This window comes from Leptonotus elevatus, chromosome 19 (genome assembly GCF_054856555.1).
Source record: "Leptonotus elevatus isolate MCC_2025b chromosome 19, RoL_Lele_1.0, whole genome shotgun sequence".
Classification (NCBI taxonomy): Eukaryota; Metazoa; Chordata; class Actinopteri; order Syngnathiformes; family Syngnathidae; genus Leptonotus; species Leptonotus elevatus.
Genome location: NC_141257.1, coordinates 11,990,602 through 12,017,052, shown reverse-complemented (window position 1 = coordinate 12,017,052; position 26,451 = coordinate 11,990,602). Strand labels below are relative to the sequence as shown.

The following is a 26,451-nucleotide window of genomic DNA, read 5'->3' as shown; positions in this document are numbered from 1 at the left end:
ATCCAATAGGCTTTATTAGACTAATGAATATGTATCATATAAGGTTTATTTGGTAGGTTTGTGTTTAAAAAATCAAAAAAAATAATAATAAATGGGAATTTGTCATGTAAAAAAATAATCTTAAATTTGTTTTAAATATTTCTGTGAGTGCTGTAACTTTCCTATACCTACTTGTATTCCTGCAAATTTTCTGGATCTAAACTCCATTGCACAATTTTCAATGTGCTATTTGCAGATGCTTCAATAGAAGCAATCCTTTTATTTTTGGATTAGCGTAATCTGGATTACACACACACTGAGCCGATGGGCCATTGTTTGTCGATGTCAAACGCAGGTTTGTGTGACATTTCCGAAGAATAGAACATAAGGATGTGCTGCGTATCGAGAATTAATAATTGCGTGTATGTGTGCGCGTGCGTCTCTTTAAAGCGCTTTACCTCCTCCAGATGTGCAGTCCGACTCCCATCGACAGCAGCATGACGAGCGCCGCCACTGACACGACAGCGATGATCACCACGGGACTCTGTTCACTGGATGCCAGCGCCACTGCAAAAGCAATTGAAATAGATAGCTGATGAAAATTGAAAATAAAAAAATTATAATTAAAAAACTTTTTTTTAACAGTGTTTTTTAAATCATAATTATTCGCATGACTTCAATAGTTAACTCACGATTAATCGCAAATTTGATATCTGTTCTAAATGTACAGCAACATATACAATAATTTCCCCCCTAAGTTTCATACTCTAGTTAACATAAAAGTAGAAAAAAATTAAAATTAAAGGAAATATGGCTGCATCTTTTAGTAATTGACACAGCAATTTTATAATAATTCATAAAATGTAATTAAACTTACAAAGATGTACTGTAGCCTACTGTAAAAAACGAGAGTGACATTGATTTGTGTTGGTCATTTATCTGCCACTAGATGGCATAATTGCATTTGTAAGACGTTGATACATGAAGGAACTTGTGAAATTCATTAATTGCGCGTTAAAAAAATAGTGCCATTAAAGGAACTTTAAATTAACTCAAAATTAACACACACATTTTGACACCCCTAAAAAACTTAATTGAAATTTCACAATTTAAAAAAAAAAATTAAATGGCGGCACATGGTCAAAAATGGTGGGAACATTTTGAAAACAGATTTTTTTCTTATGCTTTCATTTATCTGATTAAAATCACAAATGGTCTCATTAGCAATTCCAAAATGTTGCTTACCGAGACGGGCTAATGGTCATTTTAATGAAAACACCGTGTTAAAAACATCTCTGAGTGTGTTGTACTTCAACACCATGCAGACAATCTAAACATTAACACACACACACATGCCTTAAATCCAGTAAACAAGTAGTGTTTATATTTTGAGATTTTGTTGGCTACATTTCTTGTGTAGCTACAAGGATGTTAGACTCTGGTTGCCTTGAAAACTTTCTGAGGTCATCACTTGTTTGACACTTCTCAGCTCGCCCGCAGCAAGAATAGGCATCATCCATAAAGTTACTGTGAAACTAAGACCTCTCTTGCGAAACACAAAAAGGTCAACTGCTTTTTGTGTAATATTCTGTTTGGCCAAAAATAAAAGAACAAATGAGCCATGCCAGATTTGGTCTTTTGACCGCACGTAGGAGATGCTGGCTGCGCGCAGCAGCTTTTAGGTAAATTTGCCCCTGCGTATAATGTGAAGCTGCACAGCACTAAAAATCCCATAGCTGAATATAAAAATGGTTATTCCCATTAGAAGTTAGAGGCATAAAGCACACACACAGAGTAAAAACTACACTCTGAGGTGTTATCAAAGACAAACTGTTTCACAGCTCACCGATAAAATGTAGAATCTTCACACATTATCGCAAACACTGTCACAATGCTGACTCTCTCTAACTCTAGCAACACGGCTCATTGTTTAGGCTGGCTGTGTGCCCGCATAACCCCCCGCATCTTAAGTCACTGCCTGGAAGTGCTCGGCTGAGAGGTATGAGCGTGGAGAAAGAGAACAGGACAAGGCCGAGGAGTTAAAAGGCTACTCACACTCTCCTAGTGTCTGCAGTTCCAGGGGAGCGCTGTAGGCGCCGTAGTCAATGGGAGAAGTTGATGACGACGAGGAAGAAGAAGAGGAGGAGGGATAAGCAGAGGAGGATGATGAGGAGGTAGAGGACGACAGAGGGGAGGAGGACAGCGATGAGGAGGGCGCTGTTGGAGTGAAGGGGCGAATCAGGAAGACATAGGTGGTGCCGGCTTTGAGGTTGTTGACACTGATCCGTGTGGCGGATGTCTTCACAGTAGAATAACTTTGATCCTTTTGCTCCTGTGGAGACAGAACATGCAATTAGAGAAACAAAAATAGATTGGATCGGCGTGTGACACGTTCATCGCAAAGCTTCATTCTCAGACTTTGAAAAAGTTGCATGTGCCCCATTATGACCCCAAAAATGTTTCCAGACACAAATGTGTGCATGGATCTGTTAGATTAAACCGGGCACACCTATATAACATAGTAGATGCATCTTAATTAAATAAAATGTTGCGGACAATAATTTATTTCAATTGCCCAATTCAACTACCTTGGAATTCCACAGGTAAATAGGTCAAAGGGCAGCCACGGCCAAATGCTTAAAGAAGGTGACGCAGATCCTCAATAGTCAGCCGAACGAATAAGAGCCACGCCATCAACATCTACACCTAATTACACAACGACCTGCTCAGTAATGCCTCAGGCAACAGAAGCCCAGCAAGGAGAAGGAGCCAGATGGACTGTGATTGAAACACAAGCCCCTGCAAATACATCGAAGGGCAGCCACTGCCAAATGCCTAAAGAGGGTGAGGCAGACCCTCAATAGTCACCTGAACAAATAAGAGTCACGCCATCAACAGCTACACCTAATCACACGACGACCTGATTTAGTGAATGCCTCAGGCAACAGAAGTCCAGTAAGGAGAAGGAGCCAGATGGACTGTGATTGAAAGACAAGCCCCTGTACTGCATGTGCAGTACCATGGACAAATGGAAGAAGTGTCTGACATGGAGAAAACATACTTGTACCTGGAAAAGGCTGTATTGAAGCAGCACTAATCTCGGCAACACAAGAAAAGGCCCTAAACACAAGATCAGTAGTGGTAGGGTCTATATCACAGGGAAGACTAATACTAATACATGGATTAGCAAAACCAGGTAGCAGAAATAATGAACTGGAACATTTGTACCAAATATGGACTAGAATCAAGATGGCAAAAACCACCAAAGACGATTGAGAACAACCAGGCCAAGATCCTGTGGGACTTCCAGATCCAGGATGGCAAATTCCTGATAGGCGACCAGCCTGGCATAGTGGTGGTGGATAAACATCAGAAGACAGCTCATCTCGTGATACATGTAGCAATCCCGAATGATAGCAACATCCAGAAAAAAGAACATAAAAAGAGTGTAATATTGGAAAGAGCTCATATCCTGCGCAGAAGCCTTAAGTTCCCAGACCTCTAGTAGAAGACCCATGCTAAAAATATATACTTTCTTGTACAAGTACATACAACAAGTGTTTTGTCACCCCAAAATGTTGAAGATTCAAATTTATGTTTCTCAACTCTTAAACCCTCTGACAAAGAACAACATATTTGCAGATATATCTGTCAAGATTGAGCATTTTTTCTCTCATGTTGATCTCTTAAGTACTGTTACGTACACAAAACGTTTGAACACGCACGTTTGCCATGGCAAAGAGCGCTAATCTGCCTAATCCTGATAAGTGTTTGTGATACCGTCACCTATATAGTATTAACCACAATGATAAACTGTATCGAGTCTGGGCTTCGGCCTTCCTGGGTGGAGTTTGCATGTTTTCCCCATGCCTGTGTGGGTATTCTCCGGGTACTCCAGTCTCCTCCCACATTCCAAAGACATGCATGCCAGGTTAATTGAACACCTCTAAATTGTCCAAAGGTGTGATTGAGAATGTGGATGGTTGTTCGTCTCTGTGTGCCCTGCGATTGGCTGGCAACCAGTTCAGGGTGTACCACGCCTACTGCCCAAAGCCGGCTGGGATAGGCTCCAGCACCCCTTGTGAGGAATACGCGGTTAGGAAAATGGATGGATGGATGATAAACTGTAGCGCTCATTAGATTGTGCAGGTGCACCTAATGTTGTGTCCTCAGAGTATATGTTGTTAATGTGTCTCACTTTGTGAGAATGACTTATACAAACATCCATTACCTTAATTGCACTAGTGTGATGTTTTGTTTTTTTGTCATTTGCCTGCGATTATTTTGCCATCACTGCATTGGTAGTCATAATTTTATCTTTACGTGTACTTAGGCATAATGACTCCAACTGTCACTGACGTTTGTGTAGCCAATTGTGAGTAAACATAAATGCATAGAATGCTAGATATCACTTTTTAGTCCAGAAATAGGACAGCATATGAGGAAGAAAATTGCTTTAAAAACTCTAGATATGAGGGGGGATACCACTCACTGCTGCGTGTATTTATTACGTTAAAACATAAGTGGGAACAAATGTTTAGCAATATTTTTGGCTGTTATGTTGGCACACAGTGTGACGCGAGACCTTAATAAGAGAAGAAAAATGATACCACACCTCCAAAGCGATACTATTTTTAAAAACCACTTCTACAGGCTCTTTGTTGCTGTGTAATTGTATTGCCTTTTCATTTCATGGCTTTGCAACAATGTCCCTGTCTGACTCAGTTATTTTCTATCTATCCCCTGCACCCTTGCTTTTATCTACCACCCTCCCAAAGCTTCTTCCTTCAATTCTCTCCAGCACCATGCTCTTGGAAACACTAAGCCATGTCATCTTCACCTAATCTGTTACCCGTCTAATATGTTATCTAACTTGTTCTCTACCTCTGGCATCTCAATCTTACCTTCTCACTGCCTTATGTGATCTCCTCACTTTTTGCGCGTCTAAGCTGGCCCACTCCTTTTCCATGTGTCAATACAGGAAGCATATTTTTATACATATGGCCACATATACAGAAGAGAATGAGGTGTGAAAGGGGTTATGTGAGCATGACAGACATAACCAAAAATGTAGTGTTGCTTGAAAATACACCGTATGAACATGGTGGTAGCCCGACAGCTGTGGGTTTACGAGCATGGCAGATTTACTGTGAAGACTGTCTGGTGAGTATCCGCGTTGAATGAGTGTGATATTTAAAAGTACAGTGGTTATCCATATGACTGGACCTTATTAAAATACCTTTAAAAATATATACACGTTTCATCTTGCTGATGATTATCTGGCCATAAACATCGTTAAATTACCCCTGAATTTCACATCAGACATACATTTAGCTCATCTGTGTTTTTGATAGCTACCACTAGGCGCAGGTGGGGGACTCGAGTCACATGACTTGACTCGAGTCTTCAAATACCAAGTAGAATGGCAACATACAAGGTTCACAAATCAATAAGCTAAAAAAAGAGACAACGTCTAACTTCATTTGTTACTATGAAACCCACAGACGTAGTTAGCTTCAAAGGTTAGCTAAGCTAAAGCTGGTCAAACATGAACTAAACTTCATGTCGGTTATGCATACATTTATCATCATAGTAATTGTGTTACATACTGTACATTGGTAGCTGTAAACAGTACATGCAAACAGAAATAAGTTTAGTATTGTAAATATTAAAATCCGAGTAGCTTGAATCTCAGGCGTTTATTTTTTATAAGTGAAATATAGAGTACCGGTACTTTTTTTGTGTTATGATCAGTTAAAAGAAGTTTCATCATTCAAGTTTGTCTGACTTTGTTTTATTGAGCAAAATTGTTTGACTTAATTTTTGACGTAGATCACCCAACTGACGAGCCGACTCGACTTGCTTGAAATTTTGTGTGTACAGGACTGACTTGATTTTTGCCACAGTAACTTCTGACTTGCTTGAAATGTGAAGGCTAAGGCTTGAGATTTATAGTTGAGACTTGATGATTTTCTGTACCTCAGGTATGACTCAGCATGATTGACGCTAAGAAGCTAGCATGGTGCCCGGACTGAAAATCTGTGGATTTGAGTGTCAAAATGGGTACAAACTGTCAATCAAATGTAATTCATTTGTGGATGTTTGTGAGTCCTAAATGTAAGATTTGACATAAATGTATAACATTTGACTGTGTTTATAATAAAAGGCAGAGGTGTCAAATCCCCTCTGCCTTTTATTATCAAATCAAAGGCAAATCCACGGGCTATTCGGTCCCTGTACGACCGATGTCAGAGTTTGGTCCGCATTGCTGGCAGTAAGTCGAATTCGTTTCCTGTGAGGGTCGGACTCCGCCAAGGTTGCCCTTTGTCACCGATTCTGTTCGTAACTTTTATGGACAGATTTTCTAGGCGCAGCCGGAGTGTTGAGGGGGTCCGGTTTGGTGGCCTCAACATTGCATTTCTGCTTTTTGCAGATGATGTGGTGCTGTTGGCTTCTTCAGGCCGTGATCTCCAGCTCTCGCTGGAGCGGTTTGCAGCCGAGTGTGAAGCGGTTGGGATGAGGATCAGCACCTCCAAATCCGAGACCATGGTCCTCAGTCGGGAAAGGGTGGAGTGCCCTCTGCGGGTCGGGGATGAGGTCCTGCCCCAAGTGGAGGAGTTCAAGTATCTTGGGGTCTTGTTCACGAGTGAGGGTAGGTTAGAGCGGGAGATCGACCGACGGATCGGTGCAGCGTCTGCAGTGATGCAGACGCTGTATCGGTCCGTTGTGGTGAAGAAGGAGCTGAGCCGAAAGGCAAAGCTCTCGAGTTACCGGTCGATCTACGTTCCTGCCCTCACCTATGGTCACGAGCTGTGGGTCGTGACCGAAAGAACAAGATCCCTGATACAAGCAGCCGAAATGAGTTTCCTCCGCAGGGTAGCCGGGCTCTCCCTTAGAGATAGGGTGAGAAGCTCGGTCATTCGGGAGGGACTCAGCGTCGAGCCGCTACTCCTCCACGTTGAGAGGAACCAGTTGAGGTGGCTCGGGCATCTGGTTCAGATGCCTCCTGGGCGCCTCCCTGGGGAGGTGTTCCGGGCATGTCCTACCGGCAGGAGGCCCCGGGGACGGCCCAGGACACGCTGGAGAGACTACGTCTCACGGCTGGCTTGGGAACGCCTTGGGATCTCATCAGAGGAGCTGGCTGAAGTGGCTGGGGAGAGGGAAGTCTGGGCTTCCCTGCTAAAGCTGCTGCCCCCGCGACCCGACCCCGGATAAGCGGAATTGAAGACGGAACGGAACGGTGTCAAATCCAGGTCCAGAAAGTAAACACCCTGCCATAGTTTGGCTTTAGCCCCTGATGCTAGCTAGCTAGTGTTATTGATGCATTAGCAAACATGTTTATCTGATGCTAGCTACAAATATTTTGTTCACTACTAACAAATAGCATATTTTTATTTGTTCTTACTTAAGTGCTTGTATTTGTAAATATTGTAAATGTAATGCTTTAGTTAAATGTTATCATTAATATTCGTCAAAAAAGTCAAAAAGGTGCAATCCATACATAAGTAACTTCGTGTTCATGTTCAGATTCCAAATTGTCCATGACATTTCAGGTCAAATTCCAAGATATTCAACATCACATTTTGGGCTCAGTTGGTCTACTGAACATTCCGTTTTGTTGACCATTTTAAACCTGGGTTTACCTTCTCGTAGTATTTGACTTCATATTCCGTCCGGCTTCGATTTGGGGATGAAGGTTGCCTCCACACCAAGGTGATACTCTTTTCCTCAATCTTCTCAGCTCGTAGCTCACTGATCAGAGATGAAGCTATACAAATAGAACGTGCGAGGAGAGAAGAACAGAAAGTCAGTGTTGGATCGGAGAACTCTGGTCGTCTTCTACAGGTACGACACTTTCAATAGCTTTATATTTGTCAAGGACATTAGGAACACCTTTGCTCCCGCAGTTACAGCATGGCAGTGTAACAAAGGTCTTTTTTTTCTCCTTTCAAAAACGGCTATCGATTTATTCAGCAACCCGACAGTATTTTTAGTTCAGATTTGAAAGAAAAAGCGTTTTATATTTAAGGACAGATGGGAGAGTCCGCCAATATTCTACTTTAGGGAGAAGGAAGAAAAAAGGAGCAGGACAGCAGTAATGGATTAGTCATTCAAGAGACCTTGTAACAGTGTGTGTGTGTGTGTGTGTGTGTGTGTGTGTGTGGGTGTGTGTGTGTGTGTGTGTGTGTGTGTGTGTGTGTGTGTGTGTGTGTGTGTGTTGGGCGACTGAAGCACGTTGAGACTGACAATAGATCAATGTAGATATGGATTGAGTGACAAGTTGGCATCGACATGAGACTAAAGGATGGAGACTCTCCCAAATTCAAACAGCCATTTTTTTCTCGCTCTCCAAGTCTCTCCATTATTCTAACCACAATAACTTTTTCTGACTCAATCCGTGAGAGGCAAAGTGAAAGTTATACAGACAGATTACTCATCTCTTTGGCTGCATAAATATTACATTGTTGAAAAATCTGTCTACCATTCATTATTAACAATTTCAATTGGCAATCAGTCCTGCGGCACATGTTTCCATTTTCTACTTTCTATCTGAGCCTAAGGTTGATTTAAAAAATAAATAAATACATCTATTTTTTTAAATGACATTTTGAGTTGCATTAAAAAAACAATTCTACAAATTAGTCCCTTTTTCATGTATTCATTTATGATTGCCAGTTGAAAATGACGACTGACCAAGTACATTTTGACACAATTCTGATATAAATCATGGCAGCAAAAACATAAAAAAAATACACGTTAAATCTGATATCATCCAATCGGAATTAGGCCTCTTCCAAATTGAGATACAAATACAATAGGCTACATGTTGAATATGTGCAAAAATGACTGCAGCATTAACGGGGAGGCTAATATAAGATTGACGTCCTGGTCCAAACAACATAAAAAAATAATAAAACATTAGAAGTAAAACTAGACAATACATTACATAGAATGTAATGTAAATATTTTATATTATAAATTATGATGAGTGTCAACAGCAGCCAATTGAGTAATGCATTGCGTTTTGGGTACGAGTAGTGAAAAAGTAGGTGGTTGCGACACCCACATCCCCCATGGGTGCGACACACCTGACATCTACTACTACTACTAATGAATTCCACTGAAAGAGCTTGTTTAGCTATGCAAATAAACTATTTACAGCTCAAATAGGAACAACATTTCTCTTCATAATGCCTCGTGATTTAAGATATTTCAGTTTCAGAAGCAATAATGTTTTCCTCCACTTTCCGCTGTCTGTTTCAAGGTCTGATTTGTGAACATATCACGTCAATGAATATCAAGAATCTCAAGTAGACACTGATTTCAAAGTTGTCATCTTATTAACGATTTCTCTTGCTTTAGTTCTTAACTCATTCACTCGCAGCCATTTTCACTGAAGCAAGCCCCTTCGCTCCTAGCTGTTTTACTGGATTTTGACAGATTTTGCAAGGTCCGCAGAATATTGTGTTCTATTGCTATAAAAACATGGAACCTACCAAAAGAAAGATTAGAGTCTCTTCTTTCATCGGGAAAGCAGCAATTAGCATTAGAATATAGATACGTTTCATCATTATTCACAAATCTGTTTAAAACAGGGGGTAAAAGAGCCTTTTGCAACATGGCCCTGGTTGATCTCGTATACCCTGCTGCCACCTTCTGGCCGTTTTTGTAATAACTACCATTGCTTCACGCATTCTCTTCAGTTCAGAAACTGCATCAAAGGCAAAGGTATGCTGTAGCATAAAAAAAACATAAAAACGTATAAATATGTCTTCGGGAGCATTCTAATATTTAATTTAAAATAGAACGTGTTTATAACGTTTTTGGGAGCAAATGATTTAAATGGAGATCAGCTCAGGGCAGGGCCGGATCTATTGAAGTGGGTTACAGGATTATGGGCCACCCCAAACTGTTTGCTTTATCACCTTTAACAAGTTAAAAATAATAATTTCAATGATTGGTTTTCACATGTTTAATGAAGTCGGACAATGTCAAAGTGGCCCTTGTATTTGATTTCTTGTTCCTTGAAGGAAATATTTGGACACCCCTGAGGGATCTGGGGCCATAGGAGTCAGCCCAGGCCAACTAAACAATATTGTCTTTTTTTATTATTTTTTTACCAAAGTCAGATTTTTTATTTTTTATTTTGCATTAAATGACTCTCCATAGTCCAATTCAAATCTTGCAAAAATTTCATAGACAAAAATGAGTTAGGCAGTTATGTTACTAGCGTGACAAAAAGTTTACTATTTGCACAATTTTTCATGATTTTTTTACTTGCATGTTTTCGCTGGCAGTTTTTGACACGGGCGTGGTAGCACACGTAAATCGTCCAAATCAGCTAGAGGCACAACATTGGAATAAGCGAAGTGCGCATTACGTTTGCGCATGCGTGAAAATCAAGTAAAAAAAAAAAAAAAATTGCACTTAAATAGGCTTAACTGTTGTGTCCCGACCGAGGGCAGTCAGTAACGACATGGTATTCATGTTTAAAATAGATTCGATAAAAAAACATAAACTTTCCAACGGTTGAAATGGTCCAAATCAGCGCTTCCCCCGTTAGACTCCATTCGTTTTCAATGACAAGTTGGTAGCAGGCTACCAGCCGGCCTACCCATAATGCACCGCGCTGCCGAGATGCGCACTTCGCTTATTGGGAACTTGCACCAGATGCGTAATGGTCATGGAATGGATGCACAATGCTGGTTTTTTGTTTTTAACAGGCAACACTCAAGTATTACTACCCACTCAAGGGCTAATTATAATTTTTTTTATTGAAGTAGTAAATTGTGCTGTCACTCAAAATGATGCTAATAATAATGGGGGTGGACATAAGTGAATTATGTTTGGCAAGATTTGTGAGATTAGGAGCAGCGGTATGGTTTTCTCCCCCCCCCCCCCCCCCAATAAATTACATTTAATAAACAAAGTCATTATTATTTCCGACTTTTCTTTGACAGTAAAGTTACTTCTTGTTGTTCTCTCAATTTTTTTCTCTCCCCTGGACACAATTTCTTTGTCATCTGTCCTTTCTGGTGCTCCCATCAGCGACCTTAAAAGTGAACTCCCCTTCTTTCTTGCTGCTGTCCTTTTTGCAGCTCATCTTTTCACCTGACCTTTAACCAACATTTCATCTATTTTGTTGATGGCAACCGCCGCACTTCAATATGTTCGACCTGTCACTCACTCTAGAGACAAATACTTCACATCCACAAACAAAAATTGTCTGAAGCTCTATTATACTCCCCCTTTATATGATTCAAGATAACAGTCACGATAAAAACAAAACAAAATCCATATGTCTAAATTTACGTTATTAACTCATTTGCTCCCCAAAAAGTATAAAGACGTTCTATTTTAAATATTTTCATGGTCCTTATACGTATTTTATGGATTATTTTTATGATAGAGCATACAGAAGGCTTTGATGCAAAGAACGGTTGAAGCAATGGTAGTTATTACAAAAACAAAACGGCCAGCAGGTGGCAGCAGAGTATAAGAGATCAACCAGGGCCATTTTGCAAAAAGCTTTTTTTTTTTTTCCTGATGAAACTCTAATCTTTCTTTGGTAGGTTCAATATTTTAATTTAAATAAAACACAATATTTTGTGGGCCTTGCAAAATCTGTCAAAATACAGTAAAACATTATATATATATATATATATATATATATTTAAAATGCTGTGCTTTTAATTAATAACAGTAAGAATGACTGCAATTTGAGAAAATCAAAGATTTTCATAACGAAACAAGTGGACAAAAACGAACAAAACTCCTGAGACTCCAAACGGCGGAAAACCTCAACTTAATACACTAAATCAAAAACGTAGAGTAAATCTGCTCACCTCACCTTTAACTGCAGACTGTTGTTTGCACTTTTTTTGCTTGCTTCGTGCTGAATTATGCATAAGAGTGGTGCTTGCCCCCAAATCCCAGAACACATTAGAGCTCAATCTCAGCACCAAAGAACACATTTGGATGATTTCGCTATAGATGTGCACCCACAATCACCTGCCTGAAAATAAGGGGTCTCTATCCACTGTGCAGGGTCTGCATTTTTGAAGCATCGTGGATTCAACTAACAATTGTGCGCACCATGTAAAATCCATAACGGCCTCTTTAAAGACATGGAGTATCAGTATAGATACATGTAGACATTAGTAATGAAAATGTGCACCACAATTAATCTCTATGTGTAAAAATTTTATATCAGGCAATCAAATTCGAGCAATACGTTCCCACACCAGATGTCAGAAGCACTGTTGGGAATAACGTCGTTTAAACTAACGACGTTAGGTAACTCTGTCCTTTTTTCATAAATGGATTAATGTAACTAAATATTCTCTCCTAAATAATGTTGGCGTCCAAATTTTTTAAAAATACAAATGACGATCTTGCCTGTTGTAATGTCTTAAAACATGTTTATTGAACAAATTTTCAGACTTTTTAAAATGTAGACGTGTTTTTTCTTTTTTTTTAATCTAAAATTGACATTCTTTTATATTTCTAACCAAATGTTCAGGGAGCTCCCAAGGTTATCAGTACGTCTTAAAAAGTTGAATGGAAACTTAAGCAAGTAAATACCATAGCTCTCTATAGTTTTATACAGTATTTTTCCCCCCAAAATAAAACAAATCCTGAAATCTTACACTTTCACAATTCTTAGTTTTGATGTTGAACAAAAACAAAAGGTTCAGAAGATTCCTCGGGCTCAGTAGCATCTCTTATAAAGTTAACTGAAAATTTTAATAAATAGCTCCCTGAGATCAAAATGGTTTTAGATTTACTTTAATTCAGCACTGGGTCATCGAAAAGTTTATTTTCACTGCCACATGAACACTGACAGACACAGAATGAGTTTGACATGCAATTTGGCGGCCTTAGCTTACTTAGCTTAGCGTTGCAAGTCATCACAGAACAGCAACAACATCGAGGAGACACTGATAGGCAATTGTCAGAAAGACATACAGCTCCACAAAATGGCTTCTTTGAAAGCTTTGCAGTGCACGTCCCAATCATCGATACAGACAAGGCTTGCAGACTTCAAAGGGGAACAATGATGAGATAGAGGCGGGGGAGAATAGAGGACGCATATTAGGTGAAGTTTGGCACAATGTAGCAAAGCAGGACATTTTGGTGTGATTTTGAAGCATAGCGGCTGCCTTTAAATGAGATGCCTATTTTCAGGCAGACACGGGATAAATGCAAATTCAGTAACTAAAACAGGTATGAAAGAAGTTTACATTCCCTTAATTATGGATCCTAGTTAAAAATCTGTATTCGCAACACGCGCGCGTTGGCACAGGAATGCAGCCGGTTTTAACTTTGCCTTCCGTACTGGTGGAGTGTGACTGAAAAGCCAGTTTCCTGAAAGACTCTTATGAATTTCAATTCAAAGCTGCTTCGTGATGCACAGCCCCAGTACAGGCCTCTCATTATGCAGACACTGGGGGTTATGTGGCGGCTCCGGCGCGGGACTCGATGGCAGGTAAAGCCATGAATTGACTTTGGCACAAAATGGCAGCTGCTGCTTCAGGCTTTTGCAGCCGTGCGTACAAAGACAGCGGTTGCACAACTGGCGTTGCTGTTTTATTATCAAAGGAGACAGATGCTGAACCTGCTCGACCAACCGGTGGCAACAGCGGCCAAACAGTAGAAGTAGTAGATTTCTCAATTAATCGTTACCTATATATTCAGTGATGCTGGTAGTAACTCAATAATGTGCACATTTTTAAGCAATAAATAATGTAATGCATTGCTATTTCCAGTCAAGTATTCATTTAATAGTTACTCTCCTAATACCATGAAAATTACTTTGAACTAGGGGTGTCAGGTGATTAATTTTTTAAATTGTAATTAATCCCATCACTTCAATAGTTAACTCACAATTAATCACAGATTTCCTATCTGTTGTAAATGTTTTTTCTCTCTCTCAAAATTTTCATACTCTTGTTAAGATAAAAGTGGAAAAAAATGTTAAACAAATAGAAATATATCTGCATCTTTTAGTCATTGATACAGTAATTTCCTAATAATTCATAAAATTGAATTAAAATTAAAAATATGTACTGTACTGTAATTTTTTTTGTGTGATATTGATTTCTGTTGAGGTCATTTTTCTGCCACTAGATGGCATAACTGCATTTGTAAGACGTTGTTGACACTTCAGTGCTTTTTTTCATATTAAGAGATATCTAATCTTTAAATATGAGGTAACTTGTGAAATCCAGCACATTTTTGAAATTGTAAAATACAACTTGACCCCAGTCTCCACAAATATATGCATTTTTATTACATTTATTACTGCTACATTTTGACGTGGACTTGTCTTTTTCGTTTTGACTGGAATTCCCCTAGTACAGGCTTTCCAAGTAAGGGTTGGTCATTAATAGCGTTAAAAAAAATTGTGGCGTTAAAGGAAATTTAAATTAATGCACTACTTTTGACACCCCTACTTTAAACATATATTTGCTTCTACATGCAAGTAAGATCAGTATTAAAGTGAGTAGCATCCGGTTTCTGATCCTCAAATTGTAAGAAGTTCCCAAATTGTCGTTATATTTACAACCAATGTACAATATAAATGTAGGATGGAAGGAATCCTCCCCCAACTACATAAATGTTGAGGGATTTTTAGTGCTGTCAAAGTTAAAGCGTTAACTAATTAATCAATCACAAAAAATTATCGCATTAATCATTTATTAACGCAGATTAATCACACATTTTCCATTTTAAATTATGCAAGTAATTAACTGATTAGAAAAAGAGGAGGACAAGTGTGTGCAGTGGATACATTTTTTTGAAGACGTCCTCATAACATTAAATGTAAAAAAACCCCACACATAACAGGCGCTCTTTAAATTTGGCTGGCAAAAAATGTTGATAAAAGTGCCTTTTTTTTCTTTCTAAGATGTGATTAATAACTTTTTACTGCTGAAAATGGCTCAATAATTTCAGGTATCCCTTGAAATGCCACACTTCCAATTAAGTGGCAAAACCAGATGCCCTTATGTTAAGATGGGTTGTCACTATTTGTTGAATGTAACTATTAAAGTATCATGTAATCTAGTTACTCTTAAAATCAAGTAATCAGTAAAGTAACTAAGTTACTTTTTTTGTGGCAACACTGTATGTGTCATATTTTTATGTACAGTATCTTCTCATTTCGCACAGTATGTGCGTCTTAATTTTTTAAAGTGATTCTCAGTAGGCCAATTTGTTTCTCATCTGAGATAGCATCCATCTTGTCAGGAGGGTGTTTCATTGTTCCCCTTCCCACCACCTATGCTGCAAGTGCAACTTTACATGCTACAATGATCCTACGCAATGAGCCACTGCATGCATATTGAAGAGACAAAATGGGAGCGGTAGTCTAGATAGAATGAGGTAATAAAGACGGGCCTATCTGTAAGGGATGTTTTATGTTCAGGGTTAACTGAAAAAGCAGGAAAGCCATTCCCACAGGGGGCGCAGCCCCACCGGCTTCTACCTTAGTTAAACGGATGGTGCAACAATTTATGTGAGTGACAGTGGAGAAGTGGGAACATTTAGTTTCTTAGATTTGGCACTCCCTGGAGCTTTTGGGTGGACCATATGCTGCAAGAATTTCTCAAAAGTCCAAAATTCTAATTGAGTGTGCATTTGGGATGTGCAGTTTGTTTATTTTGCACTCAAGTTTGAAATTGACATCCCTGGCTAATTAGCTCTGACTTCATCTTTGGTAAATGCTGATCAATGGGTTACAAACTTGTGAATTTATCAACATTGCGGAATACTGTTTCAGACCACAAGGCTCAAAATAGGCAATTTTGTGAGACTATATTTTTGCATTTCATCAAAACACATTGAATAGTATCAACGATCCCACTAAACTTAGCTGAATTGGACGAACGTGCCGTAAACGCACCAGTCAGAGGTTGAGGCTCAAGTAGCTTTGCGCTACTTACGTTACACCAGCTAACTAGAAACGAGCTGCGGCTGGCTACTGCTTTCTAAACAGGTCGCATAGTTGCTCCAAGTTCAGTCATCACTTTCGTAGCAGCGAATAAGATACACTTATCAAATATCGTTCTCATGAAGGGATGCTAAGGAAAGACAGAGAAGCCATGCTAATTGCTAAACTAACCCAAGATTGACATGGCTAGCGCGTTAACACTGGAATGAAATACTTGGTTGATTGAGTCCACTTTTCATAGGCGTATGGCCATTAAAGTATGGAGGACCAAAACTGCCAAAATTAAATAAATACATGAATAAATAAACAAATAAATAAATCAATAACTAAAAGTGAAAAATAATCAAGGAAAAAATATATGTAATTCAAAAATTAAATACAAAAAATAAATACAAATGGAAATAAAAACAAAAAACATAAATAAATAAAACATAAATAAATAAATATATAATTAAATAAAGCATAAGTAAATAAATAAATAAAAGTAAAAATAAATTCAAAAATAAAAACAGAATTAAATATCAATCAATCAATCAATCAACAAGGTGTTTAACCCCAGAATTAAGAGCTTGGCTGGTTGAGTCCACTTTTCATAGCCGTATGGCCATTAAAGTATGGAGGACCAAAACTGCAAAAAAAGTATTAATAAATGAATAAATAAATGAAAAAATAAAAGTGAAAACAACGGCCGTTTAAGCATCACTTACAGGTGTGATTACAGATTATGCCTACCGCTATGAAGGACCAAAAATGCCAAAATAAGTAAATAAATGAAAGTGAAAATAATAATAAAAAAATTAAATACAAATGGAAACATAGACAAAATCCCCTATGAATAAATAAATAAAACATCAATAATCTCATTTTTTAAGTTTGTATTATATATATATATATATATATATATATATACTGTATATGTTGTTGTTTTTATTTTCATATATATTTTTTGTATTTAATTTTTGAATTATATTTTTATATTTATCTATTTATTTTATTTCATTTTATTTTATTTTATTCATACATTTTTATTTTTATTTTATTTTGGCAGTTTTGGTCCTCCATATTAAAACGGAGAACATCAAACTTTGAACAATTTTGAAAGAAGTATCAGTACTCTCGCTAAACAGAACCAGAACCGGACTAAACGAGTCACAGAATCTAATGTTAGTTGTTTGTTTTTACAATACAGTCCTGAGTTTTGCTTTTGTCTTCTCAAGGTTGTACAGTCAATGTTCTCAAAATTACAGTCAATTATATCTTTTTAAAAATCTATTTAGCTTTTGTTTCTAGACCAAAAAACAAAACAAAACAAAAAACAGTTGCTGCTATACACAATCTGAATTTAAGAAATCAAAGCTGTTGATTATGTAAAAAATAAATGTTATATTGTTATATTGGGATTAATAAGCAAAAACATTTAATCAAATAAAATTAAAAAATTGTTCCTTAAACAAAGTCATCAATTTGTAATACTGCTCCACAAAGAAGAAGAAGAAAAAAAAAAGAATTGAAACGTTTTTAGTTATTTTATTTTATTTTTTATAACGAGTGTCCTGTTGAGTACTATCTGATGCAAATTGAGTGGTCAACTCAAATCAATGATGTTTCAACCTCAAACTTTAAACAATCCATTTTACAGTTTATCTACCATCTTTAGAGGTATAGAAAATGCCTGCAACACGGGATGATCGGATAGGGACGTGCAATTTAATATTTATAAGCATATGAGCAGGTATTTTCACCATCATTTTCTGAACCAAAATACCCTCGTGCTGTAGCACCCTCGTACCCTCCCAGCTGTCTTTGGGCGGGGTCTAATTATTATACGTTAAAAAAAAAAAAAAATCCAAATATTCACAGTTGCACAGCTATGAAAAACACCTTTACCAGAGATGAGCATCCTCATGCATGGTATTGCTTCCAAAATGATGCCGTTGCCAATGATATCATTGCGAGTGTCCTGCTGCAGGGCATGCTGCTTTCGAGGCCTGCTTTGACACATCCTGACCTATCAACATTCAACAGTCTTCATGCTTCAATGCAAAGATATACTTTTTTTTTCTAGTCTCAAAATAATAACAATAAAAAAGTTCAGCAGCAGACAATTCGAGGGAGGGAGGGAGGGTACGGAGGCGGAGGTGAGCTGATAGAAATCTTCAGTGGTTATTATTGTTCATACCAGTATAGGAAAAAGGCGGGGAGGGAGGATATTAAAGCACACACCCACATACGCGCACACACACTCACCTATTTTGGACAAGTCTATCTGAAAGAGCCATAACTGGACATTTTCCTCTAAACTATACGGTTACATATTGCTCCAATTTGACTCACCAAATCTCTGTCTCAGATTAGGTTTATGTGTGTAAGGGAAAGAAGAGGGTGTCTATTAGCACGACAAGGAAAAAGAGTCTCAGTGACGGCCTAATTAAAAGTGTCAGTCAGTGGGCGGGTGGCCGGGAGCAGGACGAGAACAGCGCGCAAACAAGCTCGTAAGACAAAGAGCCAATTGCCAACCGATCATGAGGATGACAAAGATCTCTTTTAATTTGGAATGACAGCTTTTTAAATAAAAGCTTCATTTTGAGGGTATATTTGTTTCTGATGAGAGCGTAATCAGCACTGTCGTCATGGCAACTCGTGATTACATGTTTCCATGGTCAATTTTCATTTTTGGACCAGACTAGTTACCTGGTTTGCATAGTTGGTGCTAATGTGCATGAGTTGTCTGCAGTGCTTTATTGTTAGATTAGACATAATATCGATTACCACTAAAACAGTGATATCAAACCTGCGGCCCGGGGCCATTCACGGCCAGCATGATGATGTTTTGCGGTCTCGTACTTGATATTTAAGTTTTTTTCACTTACCCTGCCATGACTTTTTCAAAATCTGCCCATTTCAAGAAAAAACAGGCCAATTCAGATGTCATTACTCAACTAGACATGTTGCGGAATATGCAACGTATAAGGGAGATTGTTCACATTCTGAGGAACCATTATTGCCGTTAACGTTCTGGACTGTTAATAAAGAATGAGAAGATTAGATAAGTTGTACTTTTTAAAAGATTTATATATATATATATATATATATATATATATATATATATATATATATATATAATACAGGCAGGGAGTCCTCGAGTTACGACGCACTTGCACTGCAACGTTTCAACTTTACGACGGCCTCGCCTTGTCCGACATTTTGTCCCTCATCCGCCATTTTGTCCCCATTGTTTCTGCTTAGCTAGTGCATGTCTTTGACTTTTTCACCTTCTTTTTCACATTATGGCCCCAAAGAAGAAAGCTGGGTAACTAGTACTACAGCATCTTATGTATTTAATTTTTTGAATATAAAGAATTTTGATCTAAATTTCGACTTTCGACGCAGAAATTCGGATTATATCGCCATTTTAGGAACGGAACTCGTTTGTAACTCGAAGATTCCCTGTACGTGAACACATTTTTATGGAATACAGTACTTGATGCAGCCAAACTATCTCCAGCATCCCCCTACACAAATTGAGTTTGAAACCCCTGAACTAAATGTTACTTTGATGGAATAATGCCCATTGTGGTTGACCAACACATCATGGGCAGCGTCCAAGTACGATACATAAATAAGATGCATAAAGAGACTGGCCAGCAGCTAAGTTCTAACTGTAATTAGATTCTATTTAAATTGATGTTTGGTTTGGGTGCCTCTTTACTTTTCACACACACACCAAAAAAACAACAACAACAACAATATATATATATGTATATATATATATATATATATATATATATATATATATATATATATATATATTTTTTTTTTAAACTTATAATAGTATGCCCTTGCCTGTCTCTTAGCGATGTAGCTCCTCTCTGATCATTAGTCTCCCCGGCACCTTGTCAGACTTGCCCTTTCCCCATGTGTCTGTCAATCAGTTCCTTGCCTCTGACCAGTTTTAATGATCACTGACAATGCATATTGTGGTCCCAGTTTTCAATGAAGCCTGATCGTATTGAACAAATATAATTTTACTGATAAATCACACTAATTAACATTTGCTCCCAAAAACGTATACAAAGTTTTTTTTCATGCTAAAGCATACAGAAGGTTATGATGCAGCTTCTGACCTGAAGAGGTCGCTTAAAGAAATGGTAGTTGTTACAAAAAATGGCCAGCAGGTGGCAGCAGAGTATACGAGATCAGCCATGTTGCAACAAGCTCTTTTAGTCAACAGGCTTGTGAATAATGATGAAACTCTAATGCTAATTGCTGCAAAACTGAAACAGATACAAAAATACTTTTTTTTCTTGATGAAAGAAGATACTCTAATCTTTCTTTTGGTAGGTTCCATGTTTTTATACCAATAGAACACAATATTCTGTGAGCCTTGCAAAATCAGTCAAAAGTCCAGTTAAAATCCAGTGAAACAGTCGGGAGCGAAGGGGTTTGCTTCACTGAAAAGGGAGTGAATGAGTTAATGAGCTGGATATGATCATTAGAATTTCATATCATGAAGGTGATGTCAACGAATGGCAAAGTGATTTTGTGTACGTGCACATGCCTGCCTGCCTGCCTGCCTGCCTGTGTGTGCGGGGAAAGTGTAGCTATTCACCCGACGAGCTAATTAGTCTGTCACCAACCTCCCAGGTTGGATCATGAAGAATTTGGCTGCCAGTCTGTAAGACCTCGGCATCTCTATGCAGATTGCTCACTGTTTTACACAGCAGGACTCAACAGAGGCTATTTTAACAGAGGCACCTTACAAGGTACTATACAGAGAACATACGACCTGTGAAAAATTCTCAAGTTTTATGATTATTCTGCCCTTTGGGCGTTATTTTGTTGTGTGTTTTTACCCTTTACCCGTCGAGAGGAGCTCAGATTGCATTGAAGTCTGCCCTTCAACCCTGAATTATATATACACTATTGTGTGGTCACCTTCCCCCGAGCTTTGTCTGGATATCAAAGTGGCAATCACACTTTCCACGACAACCAAAAAAAATCCATATCCAGAACACACATGGCTAAAGATTCCGAGTGCCTCTTCATAGACTCCAATTATAGGCCAAGAGGTAAGCAATTAAAATTCCCATCACAGAGTGACAAAGCATCTTAAGTGGCTGTGCTATAGTCCTGAAAAGTAGCTTGATGACTCTATTCATTTAGTGCCTGCTGAAGCCTCACCTTCCCATCACTTCTAATTAAGGAGGCAAAAAAGGATTCAAATGCCTCCATGCAGAGTGCTGAAGGCGGAGAGCGGAGAAAAGGTAGGGAGGTGTGAAAGTGGATTGGAAAAAAAAAAGCTATTGGGAACTTGATAAAGAAAAGCAAAGTTGTGTTTATTGACAGCAAAGTCACTGTCATTCAGACAAAAAAGCAATGTCAGAAAGTCAGACAGAATTGATCCTAGCCAGATTATTATTTGCAAACTCATAAATATTCACATAGGCATACACTCTCACATCAATTGGTGGTTGAAAAACAAAAACAAAAAAAACATAATCTTGAGTTAGAGTCACATTCAGCTCCCTCTCCTGGTTTAAATTCAGACTGCCAGAACTGTTAACGAGTAGTTAGCACACCTGCCCAGCAGTTAGGCTACCATTTATGGTGACAACAATAGTTACTGTTGCACAATAATTGGATGACATCCAATTCATGTATTACGGGTTACGAGTGGGAGTAATTTAACCTACAATATATTGACGTGTTTGAAATCATTTTTATTTACCATCAGACTTTTGCGCAGATGGCACAGGTTCAATTCCAGGTCAGTGCCCCAATGCTCACCGACAGCGAGTCCCACGGATAACACAGACATGGGTGGGTAGCCTCACGAAGGGCATTCAGCGTAAAAACATGCAGGGACGGGAAACTTAAATGCTGGAGGGGCCACAATTTTTCATAACTGCCTACATAGAACCGTGCACTTTCTAACCTGATGTATGACAAAAACAATTTGAAATATGGACAAAATACGTGGTCCTAATATATAAAACTTTTCATAATACATAATTAAAAAACAAAGGGTTTCAAGCAACCACACACTATTACTTTTTCCCAGAGCAAAGGTCTCGCTTGCATAAAAATGACCATTCAAGGACGGTATAAAACGGCTAAACAGTAAAATTACTAATTTTTCAAATTTCACCCAAAATATCAACTCACTCAAAATATTATTATTGAGGTACTATGTTTGTCATGCATAATATTACAAATCCGCGATATAATTTTTAGGCCTATGCGTGTAATTTAAGGCAGTATAAGACCCACTGTAAGCGCAACTAAGTCTACATCTAGTGGTGAATGGTGATATTACAACTTAAAACGACAGTAGACCCCTGCATACTCCCCGTTTGGCACCTGTGGATTTGCTTATTTGCTATTTTTTGTCATTAATTTTAAAAATATTTTGGGTATTTCCCGTTTGTTTTTCTTCTTCTGGGATTTTTTTACGATTTTCCATTTTCTTTCTTCTTTTTATTTTTTTTATTTGTATTTTCTATTGACTGCATGATGTAAATGTATGTGTGATAAAATAATTATCAGTAAACACATTCAGCTCTTGTCTCTGCACTTCTTTAGACAAGCGTTAAACTCATGTTGAAGTGGTTTTCTTTGTCTTGGTAATGCATCCATTTTTAAAGTTTAGGAAATTTTTTCTAATCAGTTTATTTTAATGTATTTTTTGCAAATTTTTCTGGTGGTTTATGGTTCATGATTTTGAAGCATATGAACAATGTTAATTACTTTCTTCTTTCTTTAAAAATAAATATTTATTTTATTGTTTTCAAATATAAACATGTATAAATATATAAGAGCATTTCTAAGTGACTGACAGGCAGTCAGAGGTTATTTCTTCCAAAGTATGCATTTGCATGCATGATCATTTTTTATACAGCACATGCGTAAAATACGTTGTCCATTTAATTGCCATTTTTTCTCATGGAAGATGTACAATTTGTTCAACCAAATATTTTCAGAATTTCTTAGCTATATAGAATATATATAGAATATAATATAGAATTATCTCGAGAGGTATTAGAATTAACTACAATAAATTAAATGTCCATTCTTTGTAATACTACTGTTTTCAACTATGTAAATAGTGCTAATACAATATAGTACAACACACATACTGCTTTTTGTTTTTATTATTTGGAGGTTTTTGCCATGGTCCATATTTGACATTTTAACGGCACGCCACCAAACAAAAACGGAGAAAAAGCGGAAGTAAAACAGGCCAAAATCTAGATGTAAGATCAGGCTAAAGACTACTTGCATATCATTTGTGGTTTAACCAAATGTGAGAGTGTAGAAAACGGTCTTCACTCCCAGCCATTTTCATTCAAGCAACCCCCTTCGCTCCCGGCTATTTTATTGGATTGGTTGATCTTATACTCTGCTGCCACCTGCTGGCCTTTTTGTAATAACTACGATTGCTTTTAGCTTTTTCTTCAGTTCAGAGGCTGAATCAAAGCCTTCTGTATGCTCTAGCATTAAAAAAAAACACACAAGAAAAGTATACATATGTTTTTGGGAGCAAATGAGTTAAGTAGAGATTCAAACATTTCTACAGAGGGAGCTGTTCTATTTTTTGGGGTGAGGGCACTCCAGAACACGAATAGATAATTCTAGAACAAACCTGCGGACTTCTTTTTTTTGTTTTCAGAATCACCAAAAGACCAGCATTTTGTAAGGATTGGAAGTAGAGCTACTGATACCTTTCCATGCTAACCCCTCCACATCGACTCACACTCAGCGAGTTCCCTGTTGTCTTTCCTGTCCTCAAGCACCACAAAGACACATAGTTCAGACAAAGGTTGCTATTGTCCGCACTGGATCTACGGGCGTCTGCGCTAACACCTTATCCCTCAGCCCCTTTTTACCTCTGCACCCAGAAGGCATTCTGCTCACATTGCGACACCACTCACCTCTCCTCATCCCTTCAACTTCTATATTCAAGCGCTCCCTCTTCCCCTTCGCCTTTATTCGTCCGTCTCGCAGGCCTGTGTAACTCCGCGGGGACCAGCCATCTAAGCGGAGCCAGTAATCCTCTCAAGATATTGAAATGCCAATCCTTCCTCCTCCCTGACCCACCCCATCACTACAGCCATCCTGCATTCCTCTCTACTTCTCTGCCTCAGCTAAAGGGCTTTGGAAGTACCACCAGGGGCCGAGACATTCAACCCGCGTGTGTTTCCCATCACACACACACACACAAGATGGACAAGCCATGGGAAGATGCCATAGCATCCTATCGTTCTTGCACATACAGAGATCGTGCACGAGCCAATGCACAGAGTTCAAGGCATTCGAGATGGGTGCAGCAAATACATGAAAAATGCTGTCACGCACAAATGGCCCGGCGCATGCACTGCAGATGCACGGCTACACACAAAATCCACAGCTAGATAAGGAGCCGTGGGTAATTCCGATCCCCCATTTATCCACCCCATGCACCATCTATTCACGCAACCCCTGCTACGTTTTTATCCCCAACCTACAATTTATCCATCCATCCAAACATGCAAAACTCTCCTCATGCATCCAATGGCTTGGGGATGGGGGGAGTGATAAAAAAAAAAAAATCCATCTGTTTGGGAGCATTCCACTGTTCCTTAACAAATCTGTCAACAGATTAGGTCAATTTGTATATTGTTGCTGCCGGGCGGAATCATCGTGTCATGAAAAACAATTCAGGAGGAAAAATAATCCATCTTGATCTTGCTTGGATTATACCATATATTGCTATCTATAAATAATAAAATACAATTAAAAATGCTAACTTACTAAGCTTTAATTTATTAGAATGTTAAAGACAAAATAACTGTTACATCATTTAGCCAAACTCTGGTTGAAACATCTGAGAGCCATGAGTGATGGAAAAAATATATATAAGGCATTAGGTAGAAAACAATTGCAAATCCAAGCATTACAGCTATTGATTTTGAATAAAATAAGAATACTCAAATATATCTCGCCAAAATATTTCCTTTTTTTTTTTTAAAACACACATACTTATGATGGCGTATTAGAGCCATGTACAAATATTTTATTTAGAGGGTGAGGGCAATATCTGAGAAAAAAACTCAAATTTGCCACTTTATTAAATGGCAAATTTGAGATTTTATAAATTTGTCCCATTAACCACCAATGAATCCTCAGATTAGACTATAGCTACGCTATGTGTATTTCTCATAAGTTTCTGAGGGTTTTTTCTCGCAAATTTGCCACTTTATAAAACCGCAAATTTACGATTTTTTTCCTCACATTTGCCACTCTATAAAGTCGCAAATTTGCAAGTTTTTTTCTCAGAATATTTCCCCCACCCTCTAAAAAATGGTTTTTATATATGTATATGTAAATATGTTTGGCCCTAATACGCTGTCATACATACTTTCAATCTTGAGGCAACATAATGCTGCGAGTCTCCCACAAGTCAAGAAGAGATGAAGTAATACTACGACACTTCTCGGACTGTTGACGTGCCCATTTTTCTTTTTTTCTTTTTTTATAGATTTGCTTCTCAAGTGTTCATAATTCGTAAAAAATAACAGACCATGTGGTGACTGACCATTAATATGAAAAAATATTCGGACATACGAGGTTTCCGTCAGCTGGCGACAATGTGGTTTTAATGGTTAATTCACATTGAATGCACTTATAAAGGTGTAGGTGTATGTGATCATTCTATTTCATTTTTGCACCAATGTGTGTCCAGGCATCTACCCAACTCAGTCAGAGGCCTTCAATTATTTGGTGCCCGGCAACCAGATATGAACTATACACTCCAGGGTAATAAGCTTATCATGCCCAGACAAACAGACAAGGCACATGCGGTGAGATAACGAGAGAGATGCAAAAGATTTGGGGGAAGAAAATATTGAATTGGACGGTAATGACATGAGTCATGTTGAATGCACAACATAAACGAGTTTTTTCCATTAATGGGATTAAATGTGGGTTAGGGTTATGTAGTCAAGGTTAGTGTGTTTAAATGCTATAATACTAAATAATATTGACACACTTAAAAAAAAAAACTTTTAGTGTATTTGTTGTCGGTAGAGTCGTGTTACTGTTTGCATAAAATGAGTATGTCATCTGCTAAAATGTATGTACTGTACTCCTACATGAATGTAATGAGAAGGCTGAGTGTCCCGTCTGTATCTTTTGTTTGTACTAATAATTTGATCCAATATGTACATTTATGTCAAATAAAGCCACAAGAGTAAAGGCATTCAGAGAGTAGCATTACAAACACTGTTGACTGCCATAAACCGCACACATGCTGACATAACATTAATCAGTCCAACAGCAAATGTCAGTCTAAATCTTCCCTGACGCTGAAAGTCTTATGAAACCCTTTCAAACCCGCTACGCCTAACCCCTTGTCCAATCCCTCATAATACGGATAGCAGGACAATACACACCCAAATAGAGTATCTGAAAATCACCATCATGGCAAGTAGTGACAAGACCAACGGACAGGAGAGACAATATAAAATTTGAATGTATGC

At 38.2% G+C, this 26,451-nt stretch overlaps 1 protein-coding gene across 3 annotated transcripts in view; it reads right to left on the bottom strand.

Annotated features, from left to right (window-relative positions):
- The window catches only part of epha10 (EPH receptor A10), a 197,138-nt gene that overhangs the window by 42,448 nt on the left and 128,239 nt on the right, over positions 1–26,451 (bottom strand). For all 3 annotated transcript variants that reach the window (XM_086061976.1, XM_086061977.1, XM_086061978.1), the window contains exons 6-8: positions 7,623–7,747; positions 2,035–2,311; positions 438–546 (exon numbers count right to left, since the gene is read on the bottom strand). In XM_086061976.1, coding sequence (XP_085918102.1) covers positions 438–546; positions 2,035–2,311; positions 7,623–7,747 — 511 coding nt within the window. The remainder of the gene's footprint in view (positions 1–437; positions 547–2,034; positions 2,312–7,622; positions 7,748–26,451) is intronic.